Source organism: Anas acuta, chromosome 4 (assembly GCF_963932015.1).
Source record: "Anas acuta chromosome 4, bAnaAcu1.1, whole genome shotgun sequence".
Classification (NCBI taxonomy): domain Eukaryota; kingdom Metazoa; phylum Chordata; class Aves; order Anseriformes; family Anatidae; genus Anas; species Anas acuta.
This window is the reverse complement of record NC_088982.1, coordinates 2,013,235-2,025,518: the sequence shown is the minus strand read 5'-3', so window position 1 is coordinate 2,025,518 and position 12,284 is coordinate 2,013,235. Positions and strand designations below refer to the sequence as shown.

General features: G+C 40.7%; 1 protein-coding gene across 7 annotated transcripts in view; it reads right to left on the bottom strand.

The window, feature by feature from the left end:
- Window positions 1–449: 449 nt before the first annotated feature.
- The window catches only part of ALMS1 (ALMS1 centrosome and basal body associated protein), a 68,035-nt gene continuing 56,200 nt past the window's right edge, over window positions 450–12,284 (bottom strand). For 6 of the 7 annotated variants that reach the window (XM_068679523.1, XM_068679527.1, XM_068679524.1 and 3 more), the window contains exons 15-19: window positions 11,527–11,765; window positions 10,219–10,402; window positions 9,949–10,012; window positions 6,547–6,646; window positions 450–1,375 (exon numbers count right to left, since the gene is read on the bottom strand). In XM_068679523.1, the coding sequence (XP_068535624.1) occupies window positions 1,331–1,375; window positions 6,547–6,646; window positions 9,949–10,012; window positions 10,219–10,402; window positions 11,527–11,765 (632 nt within the window). In that variant the 3' untranslated portion in view covers window positions 450–1,330. The other variant, XM_068679525.1, reaches the window with a different exon arrangement.

The window sequence follows — 12,284 nt, the reverse complement described above, 5'->3', positions numbered from 1 at the left end:
TTGAAAAATATTATTCTAAATCTTTGTCTATGTCTTTGCAATATAGTGTAGTTCTACTGACCTTCCAGGAAATGATTTCCTATCATTATAAGATTTGATTCATTACATCCTGATGTGAACTCCGGGGATTACTGGCAGAGCTAGATCACAGCCACCACTGTGACCGCTCAGCACAGGGGTGAACCAAGAAGTTCTGGGACATTCCTAGTGAACAGGACTGGTCAAAAAGTCTCCGTTGTGCCTCACCCTCTGCAGGAATTTATTGTTCAAGTTGTTCCTCGAACTAAATTGCTGTAAAGATTTTAAGTAAAGAACGCTTAAAGGTGTATGAAAAAGAAAGGTGTATGAAAAAGAAAGCTGCCGTTTGCACACTTAGGTTTCCTCAGGTTTCTTTTCCTGTGTACACACCAGATCTACTCTGCGGTGAGCCAATGAAACAGACTTCAGGCTTCTATCACCCAGAACCACAATCTTTATTTTTCATCTTTTGCCACTGTGTTGCTCATTAAGTGCATAACCAAGCATCCCGTGAATATAAAAGCATCTAATGAAGTGACGGGGACTCTCCCTGGCAAACCTTAAAAACTCTCAAAATAGTAAAAAAATAAAATAATAATAATAATAATAAAAATTCTTTGATTAGATTCTCCTGTTAACACAAAAAGACAGCAAACCAATCAAAAAGTAAATGTAGTCATGACACCTTCAGTTTCAGGTACTAATGATGTCCAGCTTAAACAGCTGTCACAGTTGCACTGTAAATTCTTAACAGAGTCCTGTGGTGGGTAGTCAGCGGTGATGACAGCATGATTTCTTTCCATCTTGCCCATAAGGACAGCGAAAATATATTTCATGATTGCTACAATAGCTGCTACAAGTTCACCTGATGGTATTTAATGTTTTTTTTCCGGTACAAAATAATTACAAACAGGTTTTCTACAATGAAATAGAAAATTAAAAAAATAATAAAAATCTCAGTTAAAAAGTATTTAATTTATATAAAACTCCTATTTAAATCAGGTAGTTATAAATATGTTGTGGACCAAGTACTGCCAAAATTTATGGACTTCCAATTTTGGAAGTCCATAACAGCACTACAAGCAACAGCCACTTATTTAAAAATCTGTCACTCACTTTGCACCACTGATCCTTTAATATCCTAAAAAATATGGCAAGATTCTATGAGTACAAAAAGACATCACCGAATGCCACAAAACATACATTGCATGATATTTACTGTGTTATCTATTTCACTTCACAATCTCCTTTACAGAAGAAGATGCAGAGTTTACTAGGCACAACGCGCTTTCATTTGAAGAGGAGATCCTTATCAGTTCCAAGGCACCTTCCTCCCTAAGACACGGTTGGTGATTTTCTGAAAGATAAAAATAAAGGAAGTAGAGACCAGTATTATTCCTCTAAAAATTAAAAACACCCAGCATGAGCACAGCTTATATAGGTGACTGTAAGAAATGACTGTTCACAGGTTTTAGGACAGCTACAGCAGCCTCGCTGCTTCACACTCATCAATACAAAAACCACCAGGACATCCCTGCGCTGGCTGCTGTGGAAATTGTTGGAAACAAGAATGAAGAGTCAGAGCACATCTTGACATTAGCTGATAGTTTCCGCAGTCTCTTTTCAGGTTTTGAAGGCAAAGCTCTGGGCTTCACGCGAGCCTCTCGTTCCCTGAGCTCACTGAATGGACACAGAAGGAAGGAGAAGTAGGAGAATTACAGGGAAGGGTGACAAGGATAGTGGAAGACACAGAAATTGCCTTTTCTACAATAAAATGCTGAAGAAATTAAGACTTTTCATCACGGTGGGAGGGATGAGCCGTATCTGAAGAGGAAGCAATGAGCAAGTGAACGTCTACGTGATTCTGAGAAAGCCTGAAGTAGGTGGAAAGGTGGTGTTAGTGACAGACCTAAGAAAAAACCACAAGTAGGCAAGTTCACGAAGGAAAAAACCTTCACTAAGTATATCAAAGATGCCTCAAAGCCCCTTGGACATCACACAAGACGGTTAAAGCACCTCAGAGGAGCACTATGGGTGCTGGCTCCCTTACACTGCTCTTCTCCAAGCACCTGCTAGCATGACCCGCTCTTACAAGGGGCAATTCAGGTACTGAAACATCACTCTGCTAGCTCAGCCAGCACGCTGCTGGTGTTGTGAGGCATGGCAAACATTTGTAAGGCTTTACAGCAGCGTGAGATGAAGAGCTTGAGATGTCTTACAAATAGGGAATGATAGAGGCATCCCCTGATGTGACCTTTTATATTACACAGAGGTACATTTATACATACAAAATGCGAAGCTGCTGGCACGAGTCTGAGTGTGGAATGGCCCCAGGAACTTCATGAAGCCTCAGGTCTCGAAAGCCGTCCCCACACAGCCTCTGAGCACACCTTTCAGGGCACAGACCAGCTTGCAATTTAATAAGCAACCCCAGCGAGCGATGAGATGCTATCTCCCCTCTTTGCTCTACTTCCTGGAAGTGGCTATGAAACAGGCTAAGAAGAAAACCATGAGGCTGTCAAGAGAAAACGTAGCCAAGGGGATGAAAAACAAACAGTAGAGAATCTTGTAAAGCAGCAGCAAAGTGCAGTTCAGTTTTACACCTCTAGAAATGAGAGCTGTTTCCTTTGAGGTAGCGACACCTTGTGGTCCCTGTCCTGCATAGGCTCTAAAAAAATGTCATAAACGCACAAAAAACTTCAGTATTCCTGAATGCTAATACTTAAAAAATAAATAAAAAAGCTAGAGGGAAGTATGTAGCTTGATAACTTTGCTATCCCCTTTATGGAGGTTTCTCTCCTGCTTCGTATTTACAAAAATAACACTAATTGCATCTAACAGAAGAGCATCAGTAACAGAATAAATTCATATCTGCTAAATTCAAAAATAAATAAATTCAGTTTGACGTGACTAGGGTTGGAAAAGTTCCTTATGATTTATGCTGCCATCAGATCAGAAATCTGTCTCAACTGTAGTTTTCAGAATTAAAGGGCTTGCACCATTCCCTTATCTAACCAGTGTAATTTTATGCTCTATTTGAAAGTAAAAATAGAGAAGGGACAGAGCATCAGCCCAGACCCATGCATACGCTGTGATAAAAATAACTTTTCAGATAGCAAAGTTAAGAATTTAACAATTCCAAAAGTTCAGGGAGCCTGCACAGCCCTCTCAGCTGCCTTCTAGCACATGAATGTTGATGTTTGCAGTTATACCAGGATCCCCTCCTAATTTAGTAATAACAAAACTTAGTTTGTTCTCTTTCCTTCTCACCACATTGCTACAGCAGCATAGGAACAACTCAGAACAAGCACTGCCAGCCCTTGCTTCTCAGCTGTCCTGTATGAATATTTGTACTTTACAAAAGTGGATTTTGGTCAGATGTATTTGTTAATTTGGGACCCTGTTTTGAGCCCCATAAACTCCGTTTCACCCCACCCTGTAACCTGTGCACTAATTTAAGTTCATCATCATCTGCTCCCTACAGATGAGAAGAGAGATGCTGCCTCCAGGGAGCAGTGTGCTCCGCACAATTGTTCACACTGCAAACACACAGCTGTGTTGTCTCCTTGGGATGCATTTTTAAGAAGCTGGGGTGCATTTTTCCTTCTGAAGCGCTGACACAAATTATATCAACATGCACTTATACCCAACATACCTCTAAGTGCTGCTGTGAGGGTTTCATTCGCAAGTGATACTGGCAAACACTTGTCCATGGTCGTGTACGTTAGGATGAGTGTGTGTACACATTTAATTCACTGCTTCCCTTCCCAGACATTAAACATCCTTAACCTGTGAGCCCTCAATGCATGGCAGAAACAGCCTGCACGTGGGTACTGGCAGCTAACCACATCCTCAGAGCCATCTGCACTGCAATCAGTGAGGTGTACACTTAAGTTTTGCTTCTTACGTGTCCAGGAAGAGTCCCAAAGCCACATTACACCGTGGCTGATATGTAATAAACTTGGTGTGTAAGTATTCTTTGTTCTGATAATAATGAATAATAAATCCACAGGTGGTTGGAGAATGCTCAAATTCTCATTTACCGAGCAAAAACTAGAGAAGAAGGTAAGACATCCCCTTCCTTCCCAGCTGTTTTTTCATTAGTGCTCCTCTGCCAGCTATTAACATTTGGTGGTAACCTACTGAGCTGCACCCTGAACTGTGGCACGAGTACATCCTTCCCCACCAAGACGTCCTGTGCTAGCCTGTCAAAATCCAAACAGAGAAGGTCAGTGAAGATTCATTAGGGACAAGTCATGCCATAAACACTGACCTGGAGTCGGAGAATACAGGCATCGTGACCCAAACACAGCCTCGAGTAGGCTACTTGACTATCTAACCCCTCTCCCTTCCCAAGCTTTGTCTCTAGATGCATGCCAAACGATTTTGGATAGAACAAGGCCTTATACAAACCTAGCATGGGGCAACAGATATCCTCCAGAAAACTGTAATTAACATAAAAGCCACGTTTATTCTAGAGCACTGATCTGCATCATCAGCAGTTCACAAACTCGTCACTGCAAGAGATGCTCAGGCCAGTTTGGATACTGTGACAGATCATTTAAATGATAAAACCCTAGATTACGTGATTACGTATGTTTTTAGTCTAGCTTTCGTACCAGCATAACAAAACAGTTTTCTCCTCCTAATATTCTGTGTCATCTTTGGAGCCATTCCACAAAATCTGTAGTTCTTTTTTTTCCCCCGACACACAATCGGATCTGCTTTAGAAACTGATGCTCTCAGCAGCACATTACCAAAATTCTAAACAAACTTATTCACTGTATTTACAGCTACTCACCACAGCTATTCTGCATCATCAAGGAAGACAAAAGATTACAGTATTTACTGCAATGAATCACCATCCTCTTGCAATCAAAACAACACTTGTACACAAAACTTTCAATACGATTCCCTCTTCTTCCAGCTGATTACACTGCTTCAAGTGAGTTACTGCCAACAATCATCAACTCTGAGACCTTACTGTACTGGCATCCGAGGTTCTCAGACTAGTGCAAAAATATGTTGTGAATATACGGTGTAAAAGCATAACAGCAAATTGAAGTAATTCTAGTCATAAGCACCCAAAACCAGATTAGGAAGGTTCTTCTGCTTCCCGAGTTCTGCAGAAGGCTGCATTTATTGGTACATGGGTTAGGAAGCAAGAAGGTGAGTCAGGTTAAAACCTCACTGTTTGTAGTAGACTGTTGTTTCCCATCTTTTAGCTTTTATTGTCTTAACAAAAAAACTTGGGTGGCTGAAGCAGCTCAAAAAGGGATACACTGGTCAGCCTGAGAGATGTGCTTCACAGAAGAGACTGATTAGCCTCCTCTGTTTTATCACATCACTCGCTGTATATAAATTGATAAGCTTTGCTACACAGAAATACAAGACAAGATGTGTGCATATAGGAGGAGAAAGGGACAGAAGACTTCTTGTTACTCATTGTGATTAACCTAGGAGTCTCTAGCACATTCTTCAGTCTTTTGTTAATAAAACCTGAGCTTAACCAACACATAAAACACTTGTTAAAAAACTTGGACAGCCAGGGACGAAGAGTTCTAGCAGCAATTGCTGGCTAGGACAGAAGCAGCTCCCTGCAGGGATCTCTCCACTTCGTGGCAGAACGAGGCAGGATTCAGCAGAGCCCTAGAGTAACCCAGCCAAACCGTCCCCACAGATTCCTTCTCCTCCTTCTCACCAAAATCCTGGAGTCCTCACCTCACCTGTGACCTGTTGCTGGTTGTACGGTGTGACCGCAGCACAGGAACTGTTCACGAACTGCTGGTCAGTGTTTGAGGTTCAATGCTAGGCACACCCACACTTGGAGATACCAGTTTATTCCACAGCTCGCCAGACAGAGCAGATCCTAGGCTGATCAGTGCCAGAGCACTAAGACCATACTATCAACTGAACAGACATTTAATTGTGAAATCCACTGCCCTCAAATTTAATTATCACCATTAATTTCCACCAGGACTGCCAATTCTCCACTGGAGAAAAGTTAGGAACAACAGCTCCAGGCTTTTTTAAACACAGCTACAAAGCTATCTGTGAATATTGTATGCTAAAGTCATCTACAGCAAGGGTGCACAAGAGCTGCAACAGCAGCCTTCAATTCCAGGAGCTTATTTATGGAGTATCTCCTTTGGATATGCTCCACAGCCCACCTTGGTCTGCCCTCAAGACTCTGCACATGGCCTTTTTTGTGTGCTGCTTACATGAACTATGCTTCCTTGTTTTTTTTTTTCCCTCCCCTACACAGTATGTAGGTACTGGAAGATTTCCAGGTTAGATGTTTGGTGGGTTTGTTTGTTTGGTTGGTTGTTTTTGTTTGTTTTGTTTTCTGTTTTTTTTTTGTTCCACGTTTTTATAAGCTTGACTTCTCTGACCCTGATTATCCTAATCACCTAGAATCTGCAAAATAACACCACAGAATTAGCACTCAGTATTACTATGAAGCTTGTGACGTCAAGGAAAAAAAAAATCTAACAGGTTCCAAAACAAACACTTGACCAGAACACCTACCATCTTGTAAAGCTGTGCTTTCAGGCGGTACGAGTTGTATTCCAGTTTTCGCTTCTCTTCCTCTCGCTTCTTCTGCACCTCTGGCAGCTGCTCGTAGATCCTTAGTGTAAATACAAGAAGTCAAAAATAGTGACTTGGCAGGAAGGAATTTATCGAAATAAAAAACATTCTCCTTTTTATCTTCACATTCTATTGAAGGCTACCGGCCTGTCACAATTGTATTTGGGGGTTTACTAGTGTCACACGTGGAAAATAAGCTCTGAAATAAAAAAAATGAAGGTGCCTGATGCTCACCCCAGAGTCAGTGCGCTGTTCTAGTCTGGTTTATAAGGTGCCACCTAAAGAAGGGACCTAATTGCTAAGGTGGCAGAGCAGTGCTGACACTGCCTCCCCCATATCTTCCTTTAAGATCATAGGGCTTTACTCATTTCGTGACAGTGGTTGCCAGGAACCATGCAGCTTCAAAAAGATTACAGTCTATGGGACGTGAAAATGAACCCTGTTCAAAATTCCAGTCCCATTATATTTAAGGCAAGACAGATACTATAACTCCTTCCTTAACATACTGACTTGATAATCAGCAATAGGAGGAGGGAAGGAAGAAAAAAAAGAGTTACAATACTGCAAGGGTACACTTTTTAAGAGACTGCTTCATTCTTACGTCAATATGATAACAACTTTCCATAATTACTGTTCCCTTTGAATATTTTAAACGCATCTATGCCTTCAACTCCTATTATCTGCAAGTGCTTCAACCCATTCCATTCTGAACACTGCAAATCAATGCAGCCCACCAGCCAGGAGGGAGGAGGGGCGTCTTTCACAGTTGTCTTGGTCCTAACTCCAGCAGGAAAATAAGTAATTCTTCAAAACAGTGAAAGAAGGGATGGAGGTGAACGAGTCAACTTGCATTGACTTGCTATTTAGTCAGCAAGACTCAGGTGTTACTTCCATGCTTCAAAGGACATGAGGACTAGAAGTTGGCAGGGAAACAAACTAAAATGAAAGTGAAAGATAACTAAGAAAGCAGAGTCAACAAAGCAAGGAAACATTCAAAATTTTGATTGGAACTGACTTTTATGTCCTAATTCCCCAGTATCAGCTAGGGAGAGCCGCACTCATTTGTACAAGTGTTACACCAGTGTGGGTACCAATCCATCACAGCTGAACTGCTGAGCTTATGTCCTCTGAAGGCAAGGAAATACAAATCCAGCACCAGGAAATTCTTTAACAGGCCACTTAATATTGCATCTATAAAGACAACTGCTATTAGATTCAAAAAATAATAAAGAAAATAAAGGAATTGTTTCCATGACCCACCTCTTTGCATGCATTTCTATTCTCCTACTCTGTCTGCAGCTGCTCTTAAGGCCATCTTTCTAAAACTGTCACTACCCACAATGCTGCTACAGAAAAGAGGAAGTAAACCATATTTGGATGCTTATTTTCCATCTCTGATGCTTTGCTGATAGGCAGCAGAGGGTGCTAGGTCTATAGAAGTGCTACCGGAGCGGGGGGTTTGGGGTTTTGTTTTACTATCAACTCACCATTCGCTAATGGCTTCACCATTCTAGGGCTCCCCTCAATGAAAGATCAAGGTTTACCACACACCGATTCACCCCACCACAAAGATATTTAGAGCAGGAAATGGACAAATCAGAATTGTAGGTAAACTCCCTGAAAATGGTTTTCATTAGCTCTAGCTAATTTACCCTGAGAAATTCCATTTATACCCTTGCAGAGAAAAAGCAAGAGCTTCTGTACTCATTATAGGTGTGGATTTCAGAAGAATGGTACAGAATAAATTACTTCTCAGATCCAACTGAGAGCTGGAGTATGACAGCAGTAAGAACAAAAAAATGTCACCGAGTGCGACTGCCTGAATCAGTCTCCATAGAAATCCTGCTGACTTCGGTGTTATGAAATCAGAGTTTCTGAAAAATACGTGATTTCAGATATGCTGATTACACAGTCCAAGTGACCTGAATCCAAATCCGTTTCCACTAAAACATGAAGGTACATTCCTGGGGGAGCTGGCATATTTACCACTTCTGTCACCTTTTAACTAATGCCCTAAAAATACTGTTAAATGCCAAAGGCTACTGAAATAACACACCCTTTTTGTCCCCTAGCACATATATCACAGGGTTTATTTTATATATTATGCATTCCAGTGGATAGTTTGCAGATTCACTATGTGATTTAGGCTGGAAAGGACCTCTGGAGGTCACCTAGTCCACCTTTTCCTCAAGGCAGGACTAATTTCAAGGCTAGATCAAGTTGCTCCGGACTCATCCTGCCAACTTCTGACTGTTTCCAGTGATGGAGATTGTACCATCTCTGTTGGCCCCAGGTCCAGCATTTCACAACCCTCTTGTGAGATACTCATTTTCTAGTCTCTCTCTTTAACTGTAACACAGTTAGAGTTAAAGGGGTTGCTGTGTCCCCAGGAGACATTTGATGCTTCTTGTTGTTGACCTTGGCCCTTTCCAGCCTGCAGAGGTCTCCAGATGCTCCAGAGCTACTCTCAGGCATACTGGCTGGTCCTCCCAAAAAACTGCTGAGGTGTGTTCCACCCCATCGCTACTGATAAAAATGCAATGAAACAGTTCTGACCCCAAATACTGCCCATAGCACAAACCTTTCCCTTCGTGTAGCACTTGCATTTGGTGCAACAAAGCACTTACACCATCAGAGACAGCTTCATGAGTTACTGATTTATGTTTAAGTATTTCTGCTGTTTCTCACGTGGTACCTTTCCACCACCTCCTCTTGTTATCTCTATCATTTCAGAATCCAGATGCAATAAAACACCATTTTTTTTAATTAAATCCTTGCATATTCTCTCTCTGGCACAAGAATTACAAATGTTTAATACACCATTAGTGTGTTGTGCATTTAGCTATGAAGTACTTGTATCAAACATAAGACGAAATCTATCACAAGGTGTTTTGTTTAGATTTTTTTTTACAAGGGTAAAATCCTCATTATTCCTTTGTGGATAATTATTTCTTCCACAAAGCTACCTCCATTTGGTGAAATGGTACCTCACTTCCTGCCCCAATTACCTAGTTTGCTAATGTTTAAAACTATACCAACACTCCAGAAGCCTGCACCCTACATTTCATCTCCTTTTGGGCTCCAATACTTCGACAGTTTGCTGTAGTGTTTGGACCGCAGATACTACAGCAGAATACTCAATTTACAAGAAATGTTTTTTCCAAAATGGTGTAATTTCTAGGATTTTATGAATAGGTGCTTTCTTACTCTTATAAAGTCCTTACATCTTGCACAGGAATCCCCAAAGCCCTTTTTTTTTTCTTACATATACAATTCATCCATCTTTCCTACTCATTTACTCTGGGCATTTCTCTATCTGAAACAAAATTTTCGTAACCTTACCGTTTAGATCTTTGAACCATTTCACTCTTCGGAATTGTTTTTCTCTTTTCTTTAACCAGGTAGCCTAAATAGAAAGTTTTAGGATAAGAGCACAGTGAACAAGTCTGCTTATCACAAAGCATTCTGTTGCATCCGTCTTTCTCCTTTTTGGATTTTTTACAGATAACATAAAAAAATGTAATACTTTTATTAAAAATACACACATCCTTCAGAACAATGGGTAAATTAATTCATTCCTATAGAACACCAGGAGCAGAACCACAAAGGTACCTCTGTCAGACAGCATGTGACTTGCATTCCTGTAGCCCTTCCTTTTCTCTGGGGGATTAAATAGTTCTTCACGTTCAGACTGCAGCACGCTCTGTATCCTCCTTTCCTCCATTACAAGCTTCAGGTGCTTCACACGCTCACCAGAGCGAGAGATGAAATCGGGGCGATGCACTGCAAGAGCCTCCTAAGACGGGATGACAAAACAAAATCTAAAGTTTTCAGACAAAATCTAAAGTGGTCAGACAGACTCCCCACAGCTGGAAGAGAATAATGAAATATCTAATTCATTACCAAAGCATGGGGAAAAGTAATCCCAAAGCAATATTTGGTATAACGTACAAAATCACGCATCCCTAGTGCTTGGTAGATCCTCAGAGACCTTGCTTAACACACAATTTGTCAACAATAAGGAAATTAACAAGCTGGAAGGAAAAAATAATGCCTTAAAAATTAGCAAAAAGGACTCAAACCTCTTCTCAAAAAAGCATAGCAAGGTTCACACAAAGTTTAGCCTGTAGATGACATAACTTGTTACAGTCTCCCTTGCCAGAAATTAATGGGCATTCAACATCAACATCAGAACTTCATTTTTGATCAAAAATGGAATTTTCTTTTTTGTTGTTGTATTTTTTTTTTTAGTATCTCCTGATTGCCCTATTTGCCACGCTTCAGTTTCCATCACAGGGAAGTCCCTGAACACCGGAATAGATGCAAGTGAACTTAAACAAACTTCGGAAGCGCACCTGCATTAGCATTTGCCAATTTAGTTTTCACTTTTTATGGATGATCTTCTTCAAAAGTATATATGTACGCTATTATCTGTATTTTCCCAGATATTTAGAGTGATCACACTCAATTTGATCTTGAGTGTGCATCATATATGCACGTGCATGAATATCAGTATTTTGAGTGTTTGCACTGTATGAATCAAAGCCCACTTTAATCACACACTATGCACATCACACTATTACTTCTGCATGGAAGCAGGTATGACTTGGCATTATTTCAGCTACATTCCCTCTAGTTCCTGAAACCAAATGATTTAAGCCCTAAAATATGAGCTCAATTCAAATGGATTATCATATTGGGCAACGCCAGACTACAATAATAAACAAACACGCCTGATGACTTCATTGTGTTTTGGTTAGTTTTTTGTTTTGCCTTTTTAAGAAAGAACAGTCTAACTTGTTGATTTGCAGCAATCATAAAGATGAGTTAACAAAACAAAACAAAAAAAGAACAAAGTGTTTCCACAAGATTCAGCATTACTCCCAACAAAATCCTACAGAGATCCCAGCGTGCCTTTACCTGTAGTGTAAGCTTCACAAGTGGCCGAAAGGCCCTGGTTTCAGCATCTCTTTCTGGAATTGCTGGCTGAGTCACGGTGCTGTGCTGCTGCTCTTGCCAGTTCTTCTCTCGGAGAGGTTCCCTCCAGGGCTTCGTGTTGGTCAGTGGTTCAAACCAAGACGGACCAGGACAAGAATTGGAAAAGTTTTCTTTCCTCGATTCAGATTTCAAATCCTCTGCTTGGACAAACCATGAAATTCCTGTGGAGGAGACCACAGAAGACAGTAAAGATAAAGATACACAATGCCCTTTTTCCATCCCCATCAATGGCCCTTCATGCCCAAGACCTTATTAGCTAAATACAATCTGGGGCCTAACACTGCAATAAATACTCACTTCAGCTCCTACACCAATTTCAGTGGGACTCTGTACCAGATATTGCTTGTTTCTGAAGAATTTTTTTGCCAAGTGTCAGTAAACCAGCAAGCCCCTATCAAACAGCACTTTTGGAAAGGCACGAAATGGCTTCACTTGGAAGTTTCTCCCTTTATAGAAAGAATATGGCAATGGAAAGGGGTTGGCATTAAATGATCTTTAAGGCCCCTTCCTACCCAAACCATCCTATGAATAGTTACTTATCAGCAATTACACATTTTAAGGAGCTTCTGTATGTTCTAAACCTGATGGCTTTTTATAGACTTTTTTGAAGAACAAATGTTTTACATCTTCCAAGTGTTAAATATGTACACAAGAATTAGATTACTCACAGTTTACATACA